This window comes from Equus przewalskii, chromosome 24, assembly GCF_037783145.1.
Source record: "Equus przewalskii isolate Varuska chromosome 24, EquPr2, whole genome shotgun sequence".
Lineage (NCBI taxonomy): Eukaryota > Metazoa > Chordata > Mammalia > Perissodactyla > Equidae > Equus > Equus przewalskii.
This window is the reverse complement of record NC_091854.1, coordinates 947,909-963,256: the sequence shown is the minus strand read 5'-3', so window position 1 is coordinate 963,256 and position 15,348 is coordinate 947,909. Positions and strand designations below refer to the sequence as shown.

Below are 15,348 nucleotides of genomic sequence, written 5' to 3'. Positions count from 1 at the left end.
AAAGAAGTTTTAAGTTCATACATTAAATGCTTTTCAAACCACATGGTCATATTATTTTAACATCTTTTAGAGGTTAATTGCTCTTTTTGAGCTGAAATAAAGGGTGGGCAGTGAAGGGAGTTTTTAAAAGAGGAAAAAATAGGGGCTGGCCTGGTGGTGCAATCGTTAAGTTCACACATTCCAGGGCAGCAGCCGGGGGTTTGGCGCTTCGGATCCTGGGTGCAGACATGGCACCGTTCATCAAGCCATGCTGTGGCAGGCGTCCCACATATAAAGTAGAGGAAGATGGGCACGGATGTTAGCTCAGGGCTGATCTTCCTCAAATAATAATAATAATAATAATAATCCTTAATAAATTACATTGAATAAAATGCAATGATGTATGTTGAACTGTGTCACCAGCATATCAGTAACACAAACTAGTTTTACCTTTTTGCTTTAAAAAAAGCATTTTATGTTATAGAAAGAAGTTTCTCTATTTAAATAGAGTCCTACTTATTTACACTCAAATTATTTTTCCATTTACTAAAATAATTTTCAGAATAACTTACCATTCTTTAACAGTTACTTCTCTAATCCCTTCTCCAATGTCGGAGAGTTTGAACTGAACGATCTGTCCATGTAGAGCTTTAAGAACAAATGAGAAATGATCTCATTAAATATGCAATGTATTGCTAATAGATGCTTTTACATCTAAAATTAGAAAATATTCTCAAGCAGAGACAGTAATTATTCCATTTTACAGATAAAGCCTTTTCTAGTTTTTAATAGCATAGCCATCATTCATAACCATCAAAAATTTAAATAAATTATTCAATGACACAGACCTACTGACACTGCCACAGAACTTTTCCAATTTCCAGAATACTGTTCTTTTACAAGGGGACAGAAGGCCCTCTGCCAAATGAGATTTTGATGAATAGAAAATAGAACAAGATATTGTGCAAAGGGAGACCCTACTGGATCTCGTTTTATGTTACGAAATTGTAACAACCATTAATGGCCTGCTTTTTGATCTCTTTTGACTTCATATAACTATTGTCATTCTTAGTGGCTAAAGATCGGGAAGATCCATATCTAGAAGACTTGATGGGAAATTTTTATTTGCCCAAACTGTGTTCTGCCAACTTAGCATTAAATGTTAGTCTTCTCTTTCCTCTTTCCATTTTATACCCCTTTTCAAATTTCTACCCCCTTTTTATAACACTTAGATGCCAATGATACTTTATGGTGATGAGCCCCAAGAGAGAAAGTATTTCTGGTCAACAGAAAGTATGTATGGATCCTCTCATTTTTCCAGGTTAACAAATGGCTCTGAACTGATTCGAGTGCTCCTCTATTTTTAGACTGCTATTCATCAAAATTGCTCATAAAATATACAACATATTTTTGATTCAACAAGTAATTCTAGTTTTAAGATTTTTTCCCCCTGAGGAATTAGAGAGGTACACAAAGATTCGTGCTCAAGAATAGTTATTATGAAGAAGTGCAAACCAACCTAAGAAACCAAAAAATGACAAGTAAATACATTATGACACCTCTATACAAACAACATTCTGCAAGGAATAGCAGGTGTATTGGAATATCATGGAAATATGATAGTGTATAGCATAGTTAGGGAATGACAAAGTGTTCTAAAAGGCTGAAGATAGGATATGTGGCAAGAAACCAGCCCAGATTTCAAAAGGCTTTGTGTGCCATGCTGAGGTAAAGTGTTTGGAATTTACCCAAAAGGAAATCAAGAGCCAATGGTAAATAAATATGTCATAAATTCTTTGCAGCTGCTTCCATAAGAGATAGAGTCTGTTTCACCAGTACTACTTAAATCTATATGGCCCATGACTTGCTTTGACCAGTAGAATAAGCAGAAGTGAAGTTGTGCAACTTTTGAAGCCTAGAGCTCAAAGGACCTCACAGCTTATACCTTCTCCCTGTTGGAATACTGCCTTGAGATCCCCATGTAAGAAAGCTGTCCTAGTTTGGTGGAGGATGAGAGAGGCCATGTGGAGGACAAATGAGATGTCCCAGCCCAAAATATGCACCAATTGTTAGACATGTGAGTGAGAACATCTTGGACCTTCCAGCCCAGGTGATCCTCTAGCCAAATACAGTTACACTAGTGAACCCAGGTGAAACCAGCAGAGCAATGACTCAGCCAACCGCCAGAATCCTGAGAAATAAGAAATCATTGTTGCTTTAAGCCACTAAGTTGTGGGGAGGTTGTTATTTAGCAACAATTAACTGACAGGGAGTCCCATCTGCCCTTTCAGATCTGTAACTTGAGATCCATAATTTTAGGAAAAAATCTCTCTGGCAGGAGTGTACTGGATGGGATTGGGGAAGGGGTGGCAGAGAAAGCCGTGAGGAGTCTCCTGCAGGTTCAGAAACTAAAGTATGGAACTTAATATATTTATATATTTTCAAAGCTGTTTGAAAATGAGAAGACAGACTTAAGAAATAAATAAGATGTCAAATTAATAGATCTTGGTAATCAATTTGATGTGAGACAGGAATCAGGATGGCTCCAGGTTTCTAGCTTAACTATTTACTGAGTTAGGGAATCTGGGAAAAGGATGTGTCCCCAGCACCTAGCGCAGTGCCTTGGCACATAGGAGGGGAGTGACAAATATTTATTCTCACAACAATACAACGAGTTAGATACCATGATTACCCTCATTTTCTAGAGGATGACACAGAGAGAAATTAAGCAACCTGCTTAAAGTTACACAGCTAGTTTGGCATACCAACAACCCAAAAGTTCATGATAAGTGTTTAGATACTGGAGCAGGTTGAGTTTCTGCTTGAATGGCCTCTATTTTCTCTGAGAAGAGAAAATATCAACTTCGGAAAATAGAAATCTTAAAAAAAAATGGAAAGATAAGGTTTACATATCTTAGGGTGTTGTGGAAGATGACATATAAAAGGTATGGAAGGATCAATTGATGTCAGGGGTTGGATCTGCCAGGAATTCCCCTATTTTTCATTGCTAGCACCGACAAAGCTGCCCGGTATCTGTCAAAAGCTTAATGATGTAATAAAAGTCTTTGGCTCTTTTCCAGGGTTCTAAAGAGACCATCAGAAAAAAAAGTTTTAGTGCCCTTGTCAAACCTAACACTTAAAGCCTCAAGTTCTTTAGAGGGTAGAAAAAGTTGGGGAAAGGTAATTAAATGATAAAGCCAGGAAACTTTCTACTTATGATCACCTCAGGCTAGTTTCATTCCACCATCTTAATATGACAGATTAGGCACCTCATCCATCAACAATACAATGAGTACAAGGAAATAGTTTACTAAGTCAACAATTCACCTTGATTGAGAAAGTCGCATCAATGTTGACTACTGCACTTAAATGAGTCAGATTATAAAGAACAGATGGCCCAAGACAATTCATTCCCCAAATTATGAAGACACAAGTAGTAAGGGAAAGTATGTGAAAAGAGAGTGGGAGTGGGGGAACAAAAAAAAAAGAAGAAAATGAGAAATGGATAGATGGGAGAGCAAGGAGGGCTGGGTTAGAAATAAAAGGTCAACTTTTTTTTACCTTGGTAAGTCTTCAATTACTTTTAAAAAAGTATTGAATAAGATATAAAACATTATTTTATATAGGCTTTAAGATCATACTTACCAGCACTTGTTTTCAGCAACTGATGTGGATGACTATACTTGAATGAAGGATAACCAAAGAAACACACATATTTTGGCTTCAAAACATGAACATTATTACATGTCTGAAAGTAGCGAGCACGAATCTAGAGATGAGAAACACAAAAGTAAAAGCTTTTATAAAAGATCTTAATGGCTTATCTCTGTAAGTATATTTTGAATTTCAAGTCTACTCTAAAAGTAGAAGAATCATTGTCACAATATGAAATTATCTAGGCTGAAGTCAGAATACTTGGCTTCAGTGCCAATCACGTTTATGAAGGTTGGATATTTCTTAGGTATTTCTGGTCAAGAAATCAAATGAACTCAAACCTTAGAATACGGAGAAAATTTTGTTGTTCTTTTGTTTAGTAAAATTATATCCTTAGAGTAGATCTGTTCATATGCTTATGATCCTTGCCTAAAATTCCTTATGGAAGTAAAGAAATTTTAACAATGTATTTTGTATAAACACATAGGTTTGTAGGTGCACTTGACTCATTAAAGAGTTCTTGAAATAAAACTACTAAATAATTCAGAAGTAACTGTTAGCATCTAAAGACACTGAAAAACACATGCAGTATTGTACCCAAAGGTTTACTTATCGTAATTAATAGATGACTCTTCAGATTTAACTATTTTATGTAACAGTATAATAAAAGATAACATGTTATAGAAATAAGTAGACCTGAATGTATTGATAGATCAAGATATCACTTGATCTATCAAAACCTAAGTGTCTGAAAGGTAGAATATCTTATTTTGAAAGTTAACATTTCAATGTTATTAATACCTAATTAACTACATCACACTTTTAAACATAAAACACAGAAATTTCTAAACTTCTTAGTGTGTCTGAGAATTCCAGTATGTACTCGAAGTTTTTTCATTAATGTAGGAGTTACTTTTACTTAAAACAATTACTATATCATCATGTACTTTATACTTCAGTGGTGATTGGCTCTTAAAATTTAAAAGTTATGTTATAATACATATTATGCTATGCATTATAGTCCTGTTATAATATATATTTATAAATAGGAATTTTGTTCCTCTTTCTTATAGCAAATAATATGAAAACAAATATTTGGTCTACTGACAGGAACAATACATTTAAATTCTTATGTGATTTTTCAGTCTAATTTCCAAGCTGTTACTGATTTCTGAAGGCAAGGACAAGCTGAAGATCCCTTTCCTAAAACACGAACAATCTTAAATCATACATCTCAGCTTGACTTTAAGAGATCATCCTAAAGCAACTAATCTTTATAATATCTATATTTTATTCTTATTAACATTAATATTCTGGCTAGTAACATAAAGCCTAACTAAAATATCTAAAACTGATAACTTACAACTTAGCAGATAGGGAAAGAATTCTCTTTCTCAAACACTCCCATTTTGTTTGTCCTTCCTTTCTCTTTCAATTCCCACCACCCTGGCTCCTAGTCAACAACAGAATCAAAGGAGTAAATCAGACATTATAAAATTTAGGGACAGTAAATGAAAGTTCTGAATTATATACAGTCACTTTTATATAAATACAATAGTCTATATTTTTAAAACCGTTGAAATAAAATAAAACTACTAGAAGGTCCTACCTTCAACAACACAACTTTTATTGAGAAACTATTAATGGGTCAAGGGAGGCACACACTATTGAACTTAACATGTATTAACAGCCTACCATGTGCTGGATACTTTAAAGGTCTTTATACGCATATCATCTTTATGTCCCACAATCACCTTCTGGAATAGGTACATTAGTCTCTTTAACACATGAGAAACTAATGATCAGAAAGGTGAAGTAATTTGTCCAAGGTCACACAGCAAATAAATGGCAAACCTCAGCTTTGAAGCCAAGTGAATTTGACTCCAAAGCCCAGCTCCATCACCATCACATTATTATAGGTAGGAGAAATGATCCCTGCTTTCAAGGACTTTACAACCTAGTAGAAACAATAAACACACACACTCACACTCACATGTGGGCACGTGTGCTCTAATTTTTTGTAGTAAGTTTAGACAATAGGTGTTAAAGGAGTTTGAGAGATTTTTCTCAGGGTTGACCTGAGAACACTTCCCGGAAGAAGATCTGAGCTGGGTCTTGCTTAAGAGGTATTAATAATTAAAGAGCAGAAGTGGACTTTTAACACAGAGGAAACAGTAGGAAGTTGCTTAGCATGTCTACTAGGACAGTGAATAACTTGATTTGGCTTGATCATATCTATAAAAGGGAGCCGTGGAAGTAGCTCAAGGACCAAATTATTGATGACTGTAAATGTCAGGATAAGGAGTATGAATTCATACATTATGGGTTATTGAAGAAAAAGATTAAGAAATCAATCTAGTTGTAGTTTATTGATGAGATTGCAACAGGTAAGACCAGGAGAGAAAGAAAATAGCTAGGAAACGATTATAGTATTTGAGCCATGAAATGACAGCCAGACAGGCTCTGACTGAGGTGATCAACAGGGGAAAAAGAAAGCCAGCAATATAAGTGCAGCTGGCATTATATGATCAACAGCAAGAGAACGGTCAAGAGAAGGCTACAAACATTAGTAAAGCTGCCGAACGGAAGGCTAAAAAGACAAAAAGAAGGATAAAAAGGTAACAGAAAGGAAGAGAAAAAAACAATTTTTCAAGCTAGGAAGGACATTATTTTTTCTAGAAACAGAACACAAAACAATAGAGGGAGATTTGCATAAGAAGGCAATAAATACTAATTCAACAGGCAGTTGTTGAGCAATCCTAAAGACAGGGACTGCACTGGGCTCAGGAATTCAAAGCTAAGTGACATATACAATATAGTCCCTGAATTCAGGTTGCTTACACTTCACTACAGGAAGACAGATAATAGAAAAATTCAACATGATATGGTAAGTTAATCAAGAGTCAAATGCATGATGTCATAGATGAGTATAAAACACAACACAATAAGGCCATCTAAATAATTTACTATAGGTGATAAGAGCTCTTGTTGCTCATAAGTTTTTCTATCAGACGAAAAAAACAATGTTCTTTACTAAGTTGTTTAACAAATGTTTATTGAGTACCTACTATGTGCCAGGCACTTGGGATTAGAGAACAAAATAGATGCAATTCCTTCCTTTATGGAATATATAGTCCGTACTGTGAAAGATGAAGACAAGTAAACAGGTGACTATAACACAGCATTATAATGGGGGAAATTGAGAGTGTTAAGAGAACACAAGGGAGGGAACCTCTCTGGAAATGGTGAACTTGAAGTAAGACCTACTTCAAGGGATGAGCAGGAGTAACCCAGAGGATGAGGTGTGCTGTAGAAAAGGGCTTAGGGCAGTAAGGCAAGAGCCTTGAAAGCAGAGGAAATACATGTGTAAAGGTCTAGAGTCTGCAATAAGGGAGAACACAGTGTGTTCAATTAACTGAAGTTGCTTAACATAGTTCTGGTGTAGTTCAGTGTGGGGTAAGGGTGAATGAAGTAAGTGTGAGAGTGGGGGTTGGGATGGGTAAGTTTTAGCAAGGAAGGAAGCCTGAGAGATTGGAAATGTCCAGATCATGAAGTGCCTCACAGTCATTTGAATTTTGGACATTTTGCTTAGGGCAGTTTTAAGCAAGGAAATGATATTCTCAAATTTGTGTCTCTTTTATAAGATCACCGTGGCTATATTAATGAACAATGGGTTGGCGAGATACAAGATTAGAAGCAGAAAGTCCAATTAGGAAGGACCAGGATATCTGTAGTTGGGGGCGGGCTGGAGAATAGTACCTAGATTTTGGAGCGATTTATAGGCGACAATCAAAAGAGAAACAGGGTTGAGGCTTTAGTTCTGGAGCCTTTAAGGCATTATGGCAGACAATGTGAGATGACTAAGCCTAGCTCCTCCAAGCTCCCTTAAGCTGCGGCCATGTAAAACAGTTCTAGCCACTGAGTCTGGCTGTTACCACCTCTTCTTCCTTCCTGCCTTGAACATGAAGTTGGAGAAGCTGTCTTGTGACCCTGAGGGAAAGGCCAAATGAACTCCTGAAATGACAACCCTGACAATGATAGGCCATGGAGTCAACGCCAGCTGTCATCTAACTCTGGGATGCTTTGTATGCACAGTTGCTTAATTTCCTATTTATCGGTTGGGTTTTTACTACTTGCAGCTGAAAAACAACTAAAGCACATGCAATTGGAGATTTCCAGGACAATAAGATATATATGGGTCTGGAGTAGAGCTGGCTTGAAGACTGGGGAACTTTAGGAATCATCAGCATATAGACGGCAACTAAATTCAAAGAAGCGGTTGAGATAACCCAGGAAGTACAAGAAGTGCAGAGGGCCAAAGTCAGGGCCCTTAAAAACAGCAAGATTTAAAAGTCAGGCAGGGAAATAGGAGGAGATTGGGAAGATGTGGCCAAAGATATAGGAACAAGAATATCAGGAAGCTGGTGTCACAGAAGCCAAGGGAGAGCTCTCAAAAAAGAGGCCAGTACCTAGTAAGGGGCAAATCTCAAGCTATACAAGATCCTCTAGGCGCTCTTCTCTGACCTCCAAGTCCTGTCCTACCTGTTCCTATACCAGTGAATATTCGTCCCATCACAGCACTTCTCATGCTGTGGTGTAACTGTTCATTGTCTAACTTTCTCCTTCACCACAGGGCTGTAATTAATCTCTCAGAGGACAGGGTGGTGTCTCATATTTGCATCCCGAATGCCTAGTATAGTACCTAGTACACAGCAGGCTCTTGAAAAGTTTTGTAAGATGAGGGGTTGACCACTGTTGGAAGATCTGGGCAAGAGGGGACCCAGGAAGAAAAACGCTATGCAAACAGGATGAAGCAGTATGATTACTGGGATGTTACCTGTTTGGTGCTAAAAGACTGTGTGCGAAAGAGGGGAATTGCAGGGCAGATGGTGGCGGGTCTTAGCTCTGGTGATTAAAAGGTTGAAAAGATACCGGTGCGGACGTAAGAGGTAAGTACAGGCCCAGAGGATGAAGCTCGAGCCTCTCAGCTCCTCGGAGGCAAGGACCCATGGTGTTATGATTTGCTTTCTAGAGGAAGACTGAGTTCCTTGAGGGCAGGTCCTATTATCAGCGGCTGGCATAAAGTGGGTTCTCAATAGATGCTGAAGGAGTATATATTTCCGTATGCCCAGCGCCCATCACAACGCCCAGACACTAGATGATGCTCAACAAAACGCTAGCTGGCCTGGGTGTAGAACGAGCTGGAAAGCGACAGAGTCGCGGTAGAGGCGCTCCCAGGTAAGGGGAAAGAGTGGGCTTCCAAACCAGCTGGCTCGTCTCCTTCTCTGCCCTTCATTTTGCATACATCCCTCCACCTCTCCGTCGCGCACGACCTGTACGCGAGGCACTCGGAGGACAAAGTAACACCCCTCTCTCGGATGACTCCGCACAAATCACCCCTTCTCGATCTCAGCTGTGCCCCAAACTACTTACCAGCCTTCCAGCATTCTGGCTCCAGGTCCTCATTACTCGCACTGCGGCCATTTTACTCCGGATATGACAAATGCTCCGCGGGTGCAGAGTCGCTCGGCAGGGCCACCTATCCGGAGCTGGGAAACGCGCCTCCGCCTGAGCGGCCAATGGAGAGCGCAGGAACGAGCCTCCCACCAACCCGGCGGCGCCCGAGGGAAATCTCAGGGCGTGGAGAGGTGAAGGAGCCCCGGGCTGGGGCAAAAGGTGGGGAGGAGAGCAGCCGAAATTTAATTTCAGGGACAAAGTTGGGTAAGGTACTGCTGTGTAAGTACTTGTGCGCTAACGATCACCTTTTTAGTCCATGTAATGGGGGAAATAGAGAGTGTTAAGAGACAAAGGGCGCTTACCTGGAGAAAGTTATGTTGAAGTATTTTCTTCAGTTTGTATTGTAACCGCCTGGATTACAGGTTACAGGACACTTGTATACTTTGTAGCAAGGCTCTGTACCACTAGTTGTGTTACAAGGCTTTACTGGAATGCTTCTCAATGACTGGCATTTCTTACTCCCGTTGAGTTGTCTTAATTACCCAAATTGGCTTTTCAGTTGTTTTGCTTTGTTTTGTTTTCCTGCAAGGTGAACTAGGTTGCCCTAATGTCTAAAATAAACATGTCATCAACATGATCCTTCCTTCTCTGGGAATGTTGTCAGAAGCAGCTGCCCAGCACATGCAATATATGTCACAGATATATAACCTGGGTTAATATCCTTGACTTACTTGTCTCTTGGAGAAATGTAAAATTTAGGTCAAGAGGAACCAGTAGAGAAAAGATCAGAGCTTTAATAGTCAGTCTTCCTCAAAGCAACTAGGAAACCAATTTCTAGAAATGTCCAGAATGACATTTCTCTGTTCTTGCCTTTTACTTGGGAATGAAAATCTGCTCAAATGTCTAAAGAATCACAGAGGGGGAAAGAACACACGCCCACACAAGGAACAAAGGCAACATTATAAATTCTCAACATTGAAGATTAGTGGCTGTAAAACAAACTCTCAGGTGTTTCATAAGTTCAGTCTAATATTACCCAAACTCACACTTTTCTTCTTTTTTGCCTTATTTGCCTTTCAGTGTATTTCACACACACAAACTACCGTAAGCAATACATCTAAATCCTTACCTTCATAAGAAAATCTGAGATAGTCAAAAGGACTTTCATTTTTTTTAACTTTCCCACTAACAGAACATTTTATAGGCACTATTAGTATACTTGGTAATACCACATGCATGTGTTTGTATAAACAGATAAAATAGCAGTGTCTTTGAAATGAATATTTTTCTTCCCAGGGCCTTTATACCATGTTCTTCCTCTTAACTTTGACTTTAACTCTGCCTTCTCCCAAGAAAATATCTAGTTTCTTTTCTTTTACCCTCTTCATACCTCAGTGGGTTACCGCTTCCAAATTCAGTATTATGTTCCCTTGTCTATCCTTCCAACATCAAGAGGTATGCCACCTATCCACTAGTGAAACCTTTCACTTGAGCTCAACAGAACCAAGGAACTCATTTCTTCTCTTTTTTACTTTATTTTTTTTTTTTTTAATTGGCTAAATAATTTTTTTGAGGTAACATTGGTTTATCTTCTTGTTTAAATTCATAAAATGACTAATTAGGACCCAGCAATTCCACTCCTAGGTATCTAACCAAAAGAAATGAAACATATGTCTGCACAAAGACTAATACCAGAATGATCATAACAGCATTATTCATAATAGCCAAAAATTGGAATCAGCCCAAATGTCCTTAAAACAGGTGGATGGATAAACAAAATGTGGTATATCCATTTAATGGAATATTATTCATCCTTAACAATGACTGATGTAATGACACATGCTTTAACATGAATGAACCTCAAAAATATAATGCTAGGGGCTGGCCCTGTGGCCTAGTGGTTAAGTTTGGCATGCTCCACTTTAGCAGGCTGGGTTCATGGGTTTGGACCCCAGGTGTGGACCTACCCCATTTGTCAGCCATGCTGTGGTGGTGACCCACATACAAAAGATTGGCACAGATGTTAGCTCAGGGCAAATCTTCCTCAAGCGAAAAAAGAAAAAAAAAGAGGAAGATTGGCACAGATGTTAGCTCAGGGCAAATTTTCCTCAGAAAAAAAAATTATGCTAAGTAAAAGAAGCCAGATCCAAAAGGAGACGTATTGCATAATTCCGTTTATATGAAGCATCATTCCAGAGAAGGCAAATCTATGGAGATAAAAAAACACATTAGTGGTTGCCTGGGTCTGGAGGTCGGGTGGGGAATGATTGCAAAAGGGCAGTAGAAAGTGTTTCGTGGCGATGGAAATTTGCTGTTACCAGATTATGGCGATGGTTGCATAACTCTGTAAATTTACTAAAAATCATTGAGTTGTACACTTGAAACAGGTGAAATTTATGGTATGCATACTGCAGTAAAGTTATTTAAAAATGTGTTATATACATACAAAAAAATAATGTAACATATAGGTAAGTCACACATAATAATGAAAACCTTGAGCCCACCACCCAATTTAAGAAATAGAACCTTTTCTATGCTGGCGAAGGTCACCATCTGCTCCTCCTCTTAAACTTCCCTCTCTTTCTGAGACAACCATTATCTTGAATTGTGTGTTTATTATTCCTTTGTTTCCTTTAGAATTTACTACATACGTGGATCCCTAACAACACATTGTTTACTTTTGCTTGTTTTGAGTCTTATAAAAATGGTGTCGAATGGTATCTTTCTGCAACTAGCTTTTATGATGATACCACAATTTATTTATCCATCACTATTCAGTGAACAATTGTGTTGTTTCCCATTCTTTGCTATTACCATTAGCGCTGACATGAACATTCTTGATCATTTCTCCTGGTGTACATGCAAGAGTTTCTTTAGGGTAGTGCTTTTCAGAGTGTAATGAGCATTCATATCAATTGGGGGATCTTACTAAAACACAGATTCCAATTCCATAGATCTGGGTGGGGCCTGAGATTCTGCATTTTTAACAAGCTCTAGGTGATACAGATGCTATTGGTTAGCCAATTACACTTTGACTAGTAAGGGATAGATATATACTATACTTAAAAATGGAATCGTTGTGGGTCCAGCCTGGTGGTGCAGTGGTTAATTTCACACATTCATTTCAGCGGCCGGGGGTTCGCTGGTTTGGATCCTGGGTGCTGACATGGCACTGCTTGGCAAGCTATGCTGTGGTAGGCGTCCCACATGTAAAGTAGAGGAAGGTGGGCACGGCTGTTAGCTCAGGGCCAGTCTTCCTCCGCAAAAAGAGGATTGGCAGCAGATGTTAGCTCGGGGCTAATCTTCCTCAAAAAAAAAAACAATGGAATTGTTGAGACATGAGTTATATTTATCTTTAATTTTACCCAAGATAATGCTAGATTGTTTTCCAACACAATTGCACAAAATACACAGCAGCTGTTAAGGGAGTACCTATCACTCCTCATTTAATATTGTCACACTTAAACAGTTAATGTTTTCCCAATTTAGTAGTTATAAAATGGTATTATGGTCTTAATTTGAATTTCTCTGATTATTAATAAGGTTGAACACATTTTCATATGTTTATTAACCATTCTTGAAGTGCCTGCTCATGCTTTTAGGCTATTTTTTCCCTATTGTGTATGCATCCTTTTCTTGTTGATTTGTGTAGGAATTGTTTATATATTCTAGACTCTTATGCTTTTTTATTTATATGTGTTGCTATCTTCTTCTAGTTTCTGACTAGAATTTGCTTTTTTGAAAGTGTCTTTTGATGCACAGAGTTCTTCATTTTAATGTAGTTGAATGTATCAAAATTTTAAAAATTGAGATCATTCTCATACCATAAAATTCACCCTTTTAAAGTGAACAATTCAGTGATTTTTAGTATATTCACAAAATTGTACAACCATTACCACTATCTAATTCCGGAACATTTTCATCACCCCCAAAAAGAAATCCCATACCTGTTAGCAATCACTTCCCATTCTGGGACTCCCCGCCAGCCCCCACGCCTCTGACAACCACAAATCTGCTTTCTGACTCTATAAATTTGCCTATTCTGGGCATTTTATATAAATAGAATCATACAATATGTGGTCTTTTATGACTAGCTTCTTAGCATAATTTTCTCAAGGTTCAGCTGTAAGACACACGTATCAGTATTTTATTCCCTTTTTTGGCTGAATAATATTTCCTTGTGTGGATATACTACATTTTTGTTTATCCACTCATCAGTTGATAGACATTTGGGTTGTTTCTACTTTTGGACTATTTGAATAATGCTGTTATGAACATTTGTGTACGAGTTTTTGTGTGGACATAAGGTTTCATTTTTCTTGAGTATATACCTGGAGTGGAATTGCTGGGTGGCATGATAACCCTATGTTTAACTTTTTGAGGAACTTCCAGACTGTTTTCAAAAGTGGCTACACCATTTTACATTCCCACTAGTAGTGTGTGAAGGTCCTGCTTTCTTCATGTCCTCATCAACTCTTGTTATTGTCTGTCTTTTTTATTATAGCCATGCTAGTGGATAGGGTATGATTTACAAAATTTTCTCCCATGTTGTGCTTTGTTTTTTCACTTTCTTGATAGTAACCCTTAAAAGCACAAAAGTTTTTAATTTTTAGTAAATTTAAGTCCAATTTATCTATTTTTTTCTTTTATTGTTTGTGCTTTTAGTGTCATATCTCAGAAACCATTTACCAATCCAAGGTCGTCAAGATTTACGTCTATGTTTACTTGTAAGAGTTTTATAGTTTTAGCTATTACATTTAGGGTTTTGATCCATTTTGAGTTAATTTCATATATAGTGTGGGATATTTAAGTCTTTAAACCATCTTGAAATGATTTTTGTGTATGGTGTGAGATAGAAATCCAATTTCATGTTTTCCTAACGGTTAACCCGTTGTTCCAGCACCGTAAACTGAAGCGTGACTCTTTTCCCACTGCTCTACCATCCCATCTGTCATAGAAATCTGTTTCTGTGCTCTAAATAGTCTATTTGTCTATCATTGTGCCAATTTCACATTATCTTAATTACTTTAGCTTCATATTAACCCTGGATTTTGAAAAGATGAGTACTCTCCACCTCATTCTTTGTCAGTTATTCCTGCCCTTTTGTTCTTTCATAAAATTCTAGAATCAGCATGTCAGGCTCCTTAAAAAAGTCCTTGTGGGTATTTGATTGGAATTTCATTGAAATTATCTTTTCATAACATATCTAAAGATTCTTTGGGGTTTTCCATGTAGGTAGTCATAGAATCTGTGAATGAGGATGGGGTTGTTTTTGCCTATCCAATCTTTTGTCCTTTTTCCCTTTCTTGTAGAATCTGGATAGACTTCCATCATCTGTTGAAAAGAAGGCACATTCATGGGCATTCTTATCTTCTTACTGATTTTAAAAGAAAGATGCCTAATATTTTACTATTATTTATTTTACTAAGAATGAAATTTGCTGTAGGGTTTTCCAGATGTCCTTAATCAAGTGAAGGGAGTTTATATTTATTCCTAGTTTTGTTTGATCTTTGTTTATGAATAGATCTTGACTTTTTTAAAATGCTTTTTCTTCATCTACTGGCATGATTTTAGGTTTTTGATACATCATCATAACATTTTCCTAATGTTAAACTGATCTTCAATCCTAACTTGGTCATAATGCATAGTATTTTAAAAACATCATTGGATTTATTTGATAATACTTTGATACTGGTGCATCTAAATTTATAAATAAAGTTGCCTTATAATTTTTCTTCTCCATGTCATCCCTGTCCGGTTTTATGATCAAAGTCATACTAGCCTTGTAAAAGGAATTGAGGGGTCTTGCTTCCTTTTCGTATTACCTGGGACAGTTCATATCAATTCGTGGTCTGTTCCCAGAAAATTTGGTACATCTTGCCAGTAGAATGCTCTGGACTGCCTTTCCCATCCCACCCCTTTCTTAACTATTAGTTCAGTTAAATTTCTTCAATGGTTATAGCATAAATTGAGCTTTACATTACTCCCCCACCTACTCCTTCTTTTTCATCATACATATTTTCAATTCTCTCATTTATATGATAAGTCCTCCATTTTTTACGATTTGAATCAAGATTCAGATAACTACTATTATTTTTTTTCATGAAATCTACTTGTTGAACAAAATGTATTTATTTCTTCTGGAGCCAGTTTGAGTAAGTTATATCTCTCTAGGAATTTGTCTATGTCATCTAAGTTTTCAAATTAATTGGCAAAAAGTTGATCGGACTATTCTCCTGCTTTTTAAAAAATCTCTAT

General features: G+C 37.4%; 2 protein-coding genes across 8 annotated transcripts in view; one reads left to right on the top strand and one right to left on the bottom strand.

The window, feature by feature from the left end:
- The window catches only part of DBT (dihydrolipoamide branched chain transacylase E2), a 42,559-nt gene extending 33,345 nt beyond the window's left edge, over nucleotides 1–9,214 (bottom strand). The window contains exons 1-3 of one of the 2 annotated variants that reach the window (XM_008508579.2): nucleotides 9,067–9,214; nucleotides 3,625–3,748; nucleotides 552–627 (exon numbers count right to left, since the gene is read on the bottom strand). In XM_008508579.2, the coding sequence (XP_008506801.1) occupies nucleotides 552–627; nucleotides 3,625–3,748; nucleotides 9,067–9,117 (251 nt within the window). In that variant the 5' untranslated portion in view covers nucleotides 9,118–9,214. The remainder of the gene's footprint in view (nucleotides 1–551; nucleotides 628–3,624; nucleotides 3,749–9,066) is intronic. The other variant, XM_070592182.1, reaches the window with a different exon arrangement.
- RTCA (RNA 3'-terminal phosphate cyclase) overlaps nucleotides 9,126–15,348 on the top strand; it is a 37,849-nt gene continuing 31,626 nt past the window's right edge. Inside the window, exon 1 of one of the 6 annotated variants that reach the window (XM_070592178.1) lies at nucleotides 9,126–9,309. Coding sequence is in view for 1 of the 6 variants with exons in the window: in XM_070592174.1 (XP_070448275.1) it covers nucleotides 9,213–9,359 (147 nt within the window). In the remaining 5 variants the exon portion in view is untranslated. Of the gene's footprint in view, nucleotides 9,370–15,348 lie in introns of all 6 variants that reach the window. The other 5 variants (XM_070592177.1, XM_070592176.1, XM_070592174.1 and 2 more) reach the window with 5 other exon arrangements.